Source organism: Perognathus longimembris, chromosome 18, assembly GCF_023159225.1.
Source record: "Perognathus longimembris pacificus isolate PPM17 chromosome 18, ASM2315922v1, whole genome shotgun sequence".
In the NCBI taxonomy this organism is placed as follows: Eukaryota; Metazoa; Chordata; class Mammalia; order Rodentia; family Heteromyidae; genus Perognathus; species Perognathus longimembris.
The window spans coordinates 18,839,036-18,851,514 of record NC_063178.1 but is presented as its reverse complement, the minus strand read 5'-3'; the positions used below and the strand labels follow the sequence as shown (position 1 = coordinate 18,851,514).

Below are 12,479 nucleotides of genomic sequence, written 5' to 3'. Positions count from 1 at the left end.
AAATTGATCTGGATGTTTAGCCAAAGTAATAAGACATGAACAAGATAGTCATAACTCTTGAGAAGGAAACAAGAAAATATTATTTTAAGTGATGTAACTGGAAACCACATTATTATCTAAAACAGATACCTGAGTTAGTAAGGGAGACCTTAAGATCCCAATAAATATGAGTAAATATTATTTTTAAAAATCCTTTGTAAAGAAAAAGGATTCAATATGACCAAGAGCATGTACTCTGCTATGGACAACTTACTCTTACTAACAGTAAGAAGTCAAAGCAACAGCAACAAGTTGTACACCCTTCAGCCTACTAAAACAGTCCCCAAAAATCTCTTAGAAAAATCATCTGACGTATACACAAACTACACATGTACCATTGTCTACTATACATATGTACTGCATGGGAAGGATTAAAGCAATTATATCATAACATACATCCACAAAAAACACTAAGTGTGGTACTAATGTGAAACTGGCAGCAGTAGAAACAGATACAAACTCTGTAGGTTTCTGTTACAACAATTAAGATTTAAATTCCATTCATATCCTCTGAATTTTTAATTCTAAAAATATGCTAAGAATATGATAAGAAGGGTGAGTTGGGATGAATATCTTATTCAAGAACTGTTTAAAACAGCCCCAATTGGGAAATAACCTTAAAGACCCCCAAATAAAGACTCTGGGTATGGTGTTGCAATTTCAGCTACTTGAAAGGAAGGGACAAGAGGATGGTTAGAGGCCAACTTGGGCAAAAAGTGAGATACTGTCTTAAAAAGCAAGCTGGGCATGCAATCCACCTGCCTCAGGAGCTAGGTAGATGGCAAGTAAGGTGAGCTGCAAATTGAGGCGGTAGGTGGACTGCAAGTTCCAGGCTGGAGGAAAGTTAGAATGAGATCCTATCTGAAAAGCAAATTTATTTAAAAAATCCAAAAGAACTGAGGATAGGTTCAACTGGTAGAGTGCTTACTAAGTAACTGTGAGGGTTTGAGTTCAATCCCCAGTATTACAAAAAAAAATCACTTAATATTCCACTGCATGGATAGTTCATGATTTAAAGTCACACTTACTTTTCATTTTTTAATTCTTTGGGATACTGGGGATTAAACTCCGGGCCTCATGCTTAGCAGGAAAGTGTTCTATGACTTAAGCTCTGCCCCAGTCCTTTCATTTTAGCTTTAAAAAAAAGTAGGGTGACAAACTTTTGCCAGGGCCAGCCTTACAAGAAAATGCTTTTACTTCTATCTCCAAAGCATCAGAGATTGTGGGTGTGCTCCACCACCCTTGGCTCTAAGTGGTCATTTATGTGATTTTTACTATCTATAAGTAGGGACTCATGATAATGGGATAATGGGAAAAGTCAGGCTTCACTTTCTTCCCTCATATCAGGGTTGTATTCTGAGGGGAGACAAACTACCTGGCAAATTATTGGAGGTACTAATAAACACATCTGAATAAATGGATGAATGAATGAACAAGTATAGTGAGGAAGCCCTATTTGTCCTTTGATAAACTGTTAAATACGTGTGTGTGTGTGTGTGTGTGTGTGTGTGTGTGTGTGTGTGTGTGTGTTGAAAAAAAGTATGGCACTTCTTATTCTCTTTCATAAGAATAATAAGCCTTAGGTAAGGAAAGGGGTCTACACAGGTCTGGAGTTGTCCTGGCTGGGGGTAAGGAGAAGCAGCTATAGGGCCTGTGGCCAGGACAGTCAGCATAGACAGCATAGATAGTTAAAATCCTCATGAGGAAGTGGGAGGGGGAAAGGGTGGGGAAAAGCTGATGGCCTGGAACAAGGGATCCTAGCCACATGGTTTCATGGAGGAACAGGGCTGGTATATGAGGAGACAGTGTCGGGCTCATATATAGCCTGAAGACAGTAAAGCCCAAAGTTCTCCCTCCTCTGGATACCAGTTCAATCCCTTGGCTCACTGTTTCAGGGAGCCCAGGAGACCTGAGTAATAGAATCCTGAGGCTGGAGTTTAGTCAGGTGGTGTTGTCCTAGTTACTCAGGAAGCCCAGGCAGAAAAGTCTCCCTGAGACTCTTATCATCAATTAACCACTGGGACTCAAGTGGTAGAGAGCTAGCCTTAGACACAAAGAGACTCACGGACAGCACCAAGGCCCTCAGTTCAAGCCCCACAATCAACCAAAAACAACCAAAAAAACAGCCAAAGAGAAGTTATAGCCTGGGTTATTTAACAAGTTCCAGGCCAGTCTCACCTACATGTTATAAAACAAAACAAAACAAAACCATGCCCGATAAAATTATCAATAAAACTAATAACTTTTAAAACAAGATTGCTTCAATTTTCTCTCAAAAGTGATGAGTTCCCCCCCATACTAGTATCCTTTTATCCTTTCCCCTTAAGTGACTCCCAAAGAAATACTAATTTAATACACACTACTCTACTGTCACATAATACATCTTACTAAAACTATTTTCCTAAGAAGGATAAAAACAAAAACAGCTAGTTCTTATAACAGCACACTACTTGAGCAAGAATTTTGCTGTAGTTGTTTCCTATTTAATCACCCCCAAATGATCAAAATTTTGCTGCCAGAAGCACAAACAGACATCAGAGACAATTCAGTGGTGCTGTTTATAAAACCTGTATCAAATCCTGGCTTTCTTCCCTGGCATTTATCTATAATAAAGTGACAAAAATGTCCCTGATAAAAATGCATTTCTCTTATGAGAAAGCCTTGTAGCTCAGCTCTTTGCACTCACCAGGGAGGGAAGATGTGGATGATGTCCTCGGGGTGGCCCCGGAGGTGTCCCGCCACCTCTCGGGTGAAGAGAACCTTCAGGCGAGCTCCGGGCCTTGGGGGCCCACTGTGGGTGGGGCTGGTGGCTGGCGGGCCCGCTAGCTGCTCACACACCGCAACCTGCATGCTGCATTCCTCATGGAGCTCCAGAATCTTTACAGTTAATACTCCAGATTGTCCACCTGAAAGTTGATGTAAAGAATATGAGTAAAAATGAAGCACATGGTTCATGCATGAATAAAGTGCCACTATAAAAAAAAGTGTCGTTATAAAAACAACACACTCTGAGATGGTTTTCTGTACGTGGTGAAAGTATTCTACACATTTTGCAAAGTAAAACAGACTTTCTTGTTCACTGTAATATCATCAAAATAGGCTTAATATGTTAGGTTAAACATATAAAATATATGTTTACATGTATAAATAATAAATATATAAATACACATAAAATAAAAAAGCATGATAGTCTTCTATTAGTCTTGTGCGTACAGAAACCACAGGTTCAACGCTTTAGAGCATTTTTTTTCTGTCTTTGTCTTGGGGCTTGAACTCAGGGGCGCTGTCTTTGTGCTCTTTGTGCTCATGGCTAGCACTCTACCACCTGAACCACAGTTCCACTTTTGGTGTTTGCTTGGTTAACTGGAGGTAAGAGTCTCACAGAGACTTTTCTGCTTTGACTGACTTTGAACCCTGATCCTCAGATCTCAGCCTCCTAAGCAGCTAGGACTACAGGCGTGAGCCACCAATGCCCAGCCAGAGTAAGTTTTTATTCCCCAGTTTGAACCCTTTTGATAACCACAACAAAGGGAATATAGCAACTCTCCCGATTCCTTTTCACGCTATCCCCCCACTTTTCATTATCTGATTTGATTTTAATATCACGCGTATTACTGGCTGGCTGCAACTGTTCTAATGATCATGAAGGTTAAAATTTTAGGTGCTAGAACTCGGGATTTAAATGGATGGAATTTGACCTGGATTCAGGCAGTGACTGTTTTAGTAAAGTTGACCATATTAAAGCATTTCAAACCCTCAATTTTTCTCATATCTGAAATAAAGATCATGCTCTAGTGCATATTTGTGAGAATTAAATGAGATACATGAAGTTCGGTGGTATGCATCACTTATAGTTCATTGGCCCTAGGCATCAGCTGGAAACGGTCACAGGCACCGGGGGACCTAGACCGGGATATACATTTCAATATGGCTGTAAGAGCAGAAAAAAAGATCAGTATACATGAGAAGGACAGAGTGTTTACACCACAATACAGTACACAGTTCTTCCAGCAAGTAGACAGATCTACAGTCATTAGCTGTGAGACCTCAAAAACAAGGTAGAATAAACAGGATACATAGCTCACTATGCCTATAATGTAATTAAGAAAAAAACACAGAAATGAATACAATATTGTCTATCCAAGTACAAACATACACTGGGCTGGTGATGTTGATTCGGTGGCAAAGTACTGAGCTTCACGCAGCACGTGTGAGGGCCTGAATGAGTCCATCACCAGCATGGGGTACAGGGGTACGGGGCTAGCCGGTCACACAGTAGGGCACCCATACTACTAACAAAAGTAAAACATCTTCCTGGTTCTCTACGTTGGGTGTGGCAGCTGGTACCTGGGGTTTCTAACTGTGTGTGTGAGTGTGCCACTTCCGGGCTTGGAACTCCGTGCCTGAGTGTTGCTCCTGTGATCTTCTTGCTCAAGGTGGCCACTCTTCCACTTGAGCCACACCTCCACTTCTGGTTTGTGGTGGCTGACTGGAGACGAACGTCTCATGGACTTTCCTGCCCAGGCCGGCTTCAAACCTTGATCCTTAGGTCTCAGCCTCCAATCTCAGCCTAGATCTCAATCTTCTAGAATTACAGGCATGAGCTACTGATTGATATGTGACTGGCTTTTTTCTTGTTTTCATTTTAAAAGTTTCTCCTCCGCTGGAGCCAATTTTTTTTTTGTTTGTTTGTTTGGTTTTTTGTTTTTTTTTTACCAGTCCTGGGGCTTGGACTCAGGGTCTGAGCACTGTCCCTGGCTTCTTTTTGCTCAAGGCTAGCACTCTGCCACTTGAGTCACAGCGCCACTTCTGGCCATTTTCTGTATATGTGGTGCTGGGCAATTGAACTCAGGGCCTCATGTATACGAGGCAAGCACTCTTGCCACTGGGCCATATCCCCAGCCCTGGAGCCAATTGTTAAAAGCAAAAACATTAAAAAAAAAAAAACCTGATATTTAGTTTTTATTCATACATGTTAATTTTGTTTCTTTCTCCTCACTTTCACTTCACTTCACTGAACTTCAAACTTCCTCCTTTCTTTTGTCTGTTTCCAGCACAAGTGTACATATCAATCTAGGCTATTCATCTTCCCAAAGTGCTGTCCCAGAAATAACCATTTCTAAATTCTAAAGGTTTGCACTTACCTTGTTGCAGTTTCTTGAGGGGAGGATGTAAGGGGAGGAGGTAAGGGGAGTAGGGAAGGGGACTAAAAGCCACAGTGTGAAGCTGCTGCTAGTCACCAGAGGGGGAAAAATAGAAGGAGAAATCGGCATCTGAGGACAGGCACCGACTATGATGAATACACAGTGCCTTTGCCACAACCGATGTGTTTTTGATGGGAAGGAGCTGCTCTATCATGGTAGACAGGAAACTTAGGATCACATGGAGGTCATTATGAGTTCATATACTTGTTCCCGGGCAGGGCAACTAGAGCAGAGGATGGAGCCATTTGGTCTTCAGGGCAGCAAGAGCAGAGGTAGGACATTTGGGATTCAGAAGCGAAGGGTTGAAGTACAAAATACAGGGGCTGCTGTGACCATAGAAGCACTATGGACATATTTTCAGAATCGTGAAAATGTGCACCTGTACTAGGGGGTCTTCCCAACAGTATGGCAGGCTGGCCATCGGCCTGTTATTCTTCCAAAAGCAAGTACTGTTCAGGGTTCCATGGCCACCTGCATTCTTGAGCACCTGCCCAGGCTCTTGGTCCTACAGGCTGCAGTATTTGCTAAGCAGTTCCAAGGCATGAGTAATCAATCACTTGCCAAGTAGCAGAAGTCCACTCTACTGGTACTGTCTTGGACAGCTGGGTTGAACAAGTGACATACTTTCAACGACATGCCCTAGCCCAAGAGCCTGAGCATTTATTGAGGAGTCTGTTACAGAAACATATGAACAGTATTAAGCAAAAATACCATCGTGTATCTTAGATGAATCACATTGACATTGACTGTGGTTTCTTTGAAAACCATTACAGTAAATCCTGACAATATCCCCGAAACCATGAATTCTGCTCAAGCTATGTAGCATCAAATACCTTGTATCATAAACAAGTTATTTTATGATGTTCACTATCATAATGCTTTATATACTCCACAATGCCTGGTTGGGAAGCAGGTTGGGAAGCTGTGATGAATGACTGTCACTCTGAACCCAGCGGTGAGGAGGAGAAAGCACTCCATTCTCTCCTCCAGGCAGGGCACCTCCAGAACCCTGAGAAGAGAGCAGTCGTCCTTACCAGAAGAAAATGAATCAGTGTTTTCCTCTTGCTTAAAGAAAAAAAGCAAAAGTAACCTATGCCAAATTATGTGCTTGAGGCAAGCTTCCAATCCAAGCACAAGAGATACTCACTTGACAAACAAAGAAAACTGTTTTGCAATTAAATGAATGGTACATACAAGGCCATTTCTGTGCCAGCAGGGCAGGATTTTCCATAAATACTGCAAGACTTAGCCAAAATATCACTTCATCCAGTAAGTATTCTATGAATCCTAGCCAAAAACAATTATTTCTTCCTTTAACATCCTCAAGTATCTTATCTACATTTTCTCTCTAAGAAGAGGAGCTGAATTTTCAAAAGCACCCGGTATGGGCTGTTCCTGGGAGCACTGTGATCCAGGAAATAACTCAGAAAACATGCAGCACATTGCCTGGATCAGCAAGTGGGGTAGCCAGTGATCATCACCTTTCCTGGTTCATTTTCTTACACCATCTACAAGAACCATTTTAAAAGATAAGGAAGACACTGGTCTCCCTCTTGACAGAAAATAAAGTAAAGGTTAGTTAAGCGGCACTTATTAAGAACAGAGAGATTCGATTCCCAGTCAGGGAACCAAAAACAAAACAACAAAACAAAACAAAACAAAATAAAACAAAAGAACAGAGAGAATTAGTACTACTAGCAGGTCCAATCCTAGAAATCAAGTATTCTTACAAGACAAGAGCCAAAATGACTCTTGGATAAAAACCAGTTAGAGATAGAAAATTGTGACCTGTTTCCCTCTACTTCATGATGTTAAAACATGGAGCTTATCTACAACTGTAGCAAAACAGAGTGCATTCATTGGAATGAGAAATAGCAGAACATGCAACAGAACATGCAATTAAAAAACAGAATAACTTGCCAAACACTAAATGTCAAACAGTGCCACAGAGATTAAATGGAGACCACAAATATTAATAGACAACAGCAGTGATCCTAAATGAACAGACATGAGGAGTCACATAGAATATACACCAATATATGAATCTATACAGACATATGCTGGCAGATGAAAGTTTGTGGTCAAAATGCAAAATATTGAAACCAGAGGCTAACATTTGCGGAATGAATGCATCAATTGGTACTTAATCAGCTACAGTTCCTTTAAAAATCTTTGGTTTAAAATGACAAAGAGGCTACAAAAATTAAGTGATAGAAGAATAAAATCTATTTGCGATTACTGAGACCTATGACTTATTTGATTTGGTAACCAGTCTACTTAAATGGATGTCAACTCAAATTTTCTTTAGTGGTTTATGTTGATAAGTTAACACATTATGGGATAATGAATGCTGTACAAGAACAGACAAAAAGCAGATAGTTATTAGTACATGGAAAAGATCTGAACTTACATAGCTACAGAGGACAGGAACTTCTGTATACTTTGCTCACAGAAATATTTCTTGACAATTGCTAACACTACAGTAAATTGCTCACTGAGTTATCCAAACTGCCCACACTGTAATTTGGAATTTTACTTCTACATTATTACGATCTCTCTCTATTCCAACACGCTGGCCTATCACTATCTAGTAGCCTGCTCTGAAAGTAGTACTTTCAAGAACCCACTTTTTCTTTTATTCACCCACCACACATAGGAACAAGGAGACAAACACATGTGCACGTGCATAGACGCATGCACACACACTCACACCCCCAACATATCAGCTCTAACATAGCACAGTAGGTCAAGAATGGACATCAGTGGACTTTTTTTTTTATGCCAGCCCTGGAGCTTGAACTTGGGGACTAGGTGCTGTCGCTGAGCTGTTTTGCTCAAGGCTAGTGCCCTAGCACTTGAGCCACAGCTCCACTTTAGGCTTTTGGGGGTGTTTTAATGAGAAATAAGTCTTACAGACTTCCCTGCCTAGGTTGTCTTTGAACTGCAACCCCTAGATCTCAATCTGAGTAGTCAGAATTACAGGTGTGAGCCACTGGAGTCAGGTGACAGAGCATTTTAAAAGCTTTGGGCTTCCCTGAATGATAAGATCTCTGTCCTTATTCAACACACTCTGACAAATCTTTTGTAGCACTCATGACAAACTATCAGGATGTAATAACTACTTCATATGTTACCCTTTACTTTACGGGTTTGGGGTCTAAGTCAGAACCAAAATGGCTTGGAGTATATCTGGTGTTACTTGTGAAATAGTTATCACTAAGCAACATTTCCTATTTGATTAACTTCTCAAGGGGAGGAATCTTAGCTTTGTAATACGACACGGGCTTATGACTGTCTCCACCCCTCTTGATCATACTAGGGTTTGAACCCTATGTTTGGTAGGCTAGTATTCTGCTTCTGGAGCCACACCCTAAATCCTGGTTGAATTACTTTTATGTATTTATTATTTATTTATTTACTTAACTTGCCAGTCATGGGGCTTGAACTCTGGGCCTGGGCACTGTTCCTGAGCTCTTCAGCTCAAGGCTAGGGCTCTCCCACTTTGAGCCACAGTGCCACTTCCAGTTTTCTGGTGGTTAATTGAACATAAGAATTTCACAGACTTTCCTGCCAAGGCTGGATCTGAACTGCAATCCTTAGATCTCGGCATCCCGAGTAGCTACGATGACAGGCATGAGCCACTGGTGCCCAGCAAATTACTTTATTTTGAGGTACGGTTTTTTCTTTTTGCCTGGGGCCAACCTTAGATCAATATCCTCCAAATTCAACCTCCTACCTCTGGAATTACAAACATGAAGCACTGCTGTTGTGGCTCAAGGTAGGCACAGGCCATATAGCCCTTCTGGCCCAGAATCCAGCAGAGATGGCTAAGGTTGCAATCCTGTGTACCTGTTCACAGCTCAGCAGCAGACAATGCCAGTTACTGCGGCAACTACACTATCAGCTCTGCTATAGCCTCCTTGGGTTCAATGCATGAAGTCCAGGACAACAAGGATAAGTGTGAAGAACTTTATTCAGAAGAGCAGTATCTTGCTGGAATTGTTGTTGGCTGTCACTGTCCACAGCTGCTCTGTCTGTCCATCCTCTTTTCCCCAGGAGGCTCTCGCTGTGTCTGACCCTGAGTCTAGAGGTTCTCATACTATGGGCTATGCTCTGACCTGTTGTACTTATTATCATCAGGTATTTGGGAAGGCCCCACAACATTCTGAATATTGGCTAATTCCTAATCAGGTCCCTTTGGCAAATGCTCTCCTCAGGATCACAGGAAGGTTATAGAAACTAGAACTGAGGGTGAGGCCAAGTATTTTTTTTAATTTCTTTGTTTTATTTTACGTAATGGTGATATACAGAGGGGCTAGAATTACATACGTAAGGAAGTGGATATAATTCTTGTCGAACCTTGCTATCCCCTCCCTCAATCTCTCCCACCTTCCGACCCCCTACTCCCCTCCCCCCCCCAAATTGTAAAGTTCATTTCTAACATAGTATCTGGTGAAATATTTTGAAACAATGTCTCTTCTGAATCCAGTTTTGCTAGAGCAAAATGCTATTTCAGGGGCAATAACTAATTTAGTCTTTTATTGTCATGCCCAACTATTTGTTGAGATGAAGTTTTGCTAACTTTGCTAGGGTTGGCCTTGAATCTCAATCCTTCCAATTTTCACCTTTATGCAGTTGGGATTATAGAAGTGCAGCAATTCAGGAAAGATGGTAATAGCTGAGGTGCAGGGAGTCATATAAGAACAAGAATAGTTATCTATTGAGATAGAAAAGATTTATATGAACAAGTTTCTTTTCACAGGGAAAGGGAGAGAGATCAAAAGTTGATATAAAAAAAGTGGGGATATACTAAAGTTGAGATGCTTTTAAGTTATTACAATTGCCTGGTCCTAAATGGCCTTCCCAGTCTAGTACCTGACTCTTCCAAATGTGCTCGAGGCCCACCAGAGTAATTCTCCCTTAAATGTCATGTGTACATTGAATGACAGCCACCTTGCATATGAAACCTTCAATGGCTATCTAGGGAATAAAATCAAAATTATAAGCTGAGCGCCAGTGGCTCATACCTGTTATTCTAGCTACTCAGGAAGCTGAGATCTAAGGATCATGGTTCAAAGTCAGCTAGTAGGAAAGTATGTGAGAATCTTATCACCCCTTAACCACTGAAAGGCATGAAATGTGCTGTGGCTCAAGAGGTAGAGTGCTAGCCTTGACACACACACACACACACACACACACACACACACACACACACACACACACCCTCAGTCCAAGCCGGAAGACTGGTGTACACACACCCCAAATCCAAACTATGCTCTATCCCATTGTATAGAAACTCTTTTGTTATCTATTACTTCCTTCTGGTCTAGCCTCAAATTCTATAATTCACTTAATAACTTGAAATTATTTCTCTAATATGAGGAATAAAGCCCATCACTGTCTCCCTGTGAACATCTCTCTGAGCTAATACTCTTGTTTTCCCACTACCTCTCATTTGTGTCTCTTATTTTGACATAGGAAGATAAATTTTTTTCTATTAATCTGTGAACTCAGAGCTATACCTGGAACAGTACTAATAAATACATTAAAAGCTGGATAAACTCTAATACAAACTGGTGTAAAAAAATTGGGTGACTGTTTTCAGTTCTGATTTTGCTAATAAGCAGGATATTTCTGATTTGCCTTCATTTACTACAACTGTACTTTGTATATCCAGATAACTGATTCAAATGATACTTCAAAGTGAACAATTATACATTCCAATCAAATGTAAATAAGGTTTTAGCTGTCACTGTTTGTACTGTACTGTTGTTTTTCATTAAAATACATTAAACATGAATTGTATTTAACATACAATACTCTTATTTTTGATAAGTTATAGCTATGCCAGATTTTACCAGAAATCTCTCTCCATATATAATATATATAAATGATATAGTCTAGTGAAAAGTTGAAAAATTAGTTTCTGTCAATCACTGAGTTTAAATCTAAGTTGTCATTATACTCTTTGAAATCACAGAGAATTTTAGGGAAAAGTTTACAAGACTAATAAGCACATCTCAATCATAATACCTAAAGAATTCTAGAAAAATTTACATCCTTACTCTGTAAAACAATATAATAACTTAAAAGGAACTTATGCTCCTGTATAAAATTTTAAGTCATCTGGCAATGATGAACAGACACATTTCCTAACCACAACCACTTACTGAACTGTAAACAATTGTGCTTTCACTTCTTGATTCCACATTTTTGCCTTTTCACCCAGTTTAAAATATTCTCCAAAAGCCACAATTATTCTAAGCATGAAACAGAAATCTGAAACTCAACTCATAAAAAAAATCAGACAAGACTAAGCAGGTGATCAGAATCTACAGGGATAAGAGCAATCAAAGTGAGGCTGAACACCTCGGACTCGGACTCCCAAGACACTATGACAATGTCAATAGCGCTGCCTACAACTGAGTACATCTCTTCACTCTTTGGTTCTATAGATTCCTACAGAGGGCGAACGGACAGTGAAAATCCCACTGTCAAAGAAATCGATGCATGGAAAATGCATGCAAAGAGTTCCAGGGTGTTTTCTGGAACTAAGATCTCTTAGCACAGTTAAACTCAAGGTGATGCTTATGTTTCCCTAAATTCATATAGTGTGATTATGTTTGGAGACAAAGTCTGTAAGGAAGTAGTAGTTAAATGAAGTTGTACTGGGGGGACCCCAGTCTGGAAGAATTAGCATTTGTACAAGAGATGCCAGGCGAACTCGCTCTTTTCACACATGCACACAGTGAGAAAGCAGCTACCTAAATTAGGAAAAGAGTGTTCAACAGAGCCTAACCCCACTGGTCCCACTTCTAACTTTGCAGCACTATGGAAAACACGTGAGTGTTGTCTAATCCACAGTTTGCGATGACTTTGTGACATCAGCAGGGCCAACTGAACTGGCGTGCTGTGGCACAGACAGCCGCCTGCCATACACACAGATGTGTCTGACCGGCCACCACTCATTCTGAGTACCTGGAAGGCGCCCTTTTTTCTTGTGTGCTGGTACCATGACTTGAACTCAGAAGTGTGACTATGACTGCTCGCTCACGGCTGGAATTAGACCTACCACTTGAGCTATGCCCGCTGTCTGGCATTTTACTAGTTAACGGGAGATAGAGTCTTGTGGATCTTTCTGCCTAGGCTAGCTTTGAACCATGATCCTCTCATGTCAGCTTCTTGAGTAGCCAGGGTAACAGGTGTGACCTACTGGTCCCCAGCTCAGAAACCGAA

General features: G+C 40.8%; 1 protein-coding gene across 1 annotated transcript in view; it reads right to left on the bottom strand.

The window, feature by feature from the left end:
• The window catches only part of Spidr (scaffold protein involved in DNA repair), a 199,049-nt gene that overhangs the window by 128,058 nt on the left and 58,512 nt on the right, over positions 1 to 12,479 (bottom strand). Inside the window, exons 7-8 of the mRNA XM_048367602.1 lie at positions 6,438 to 6,530; positions 2,726 to 2,945 (exon numbers count right to left, since the gene is read on the bottom strand). Of these exons, the coding sequence (XP_048223559.1) occupies positions 2,726 to 2,945; positions 6,438 to 6,530 (313 nt within the window). The remainder of the gene's footprint in view (positions 1 to 2,725; positions 2,946 to 6,437; positions 6,531 to 12,479) is intronic.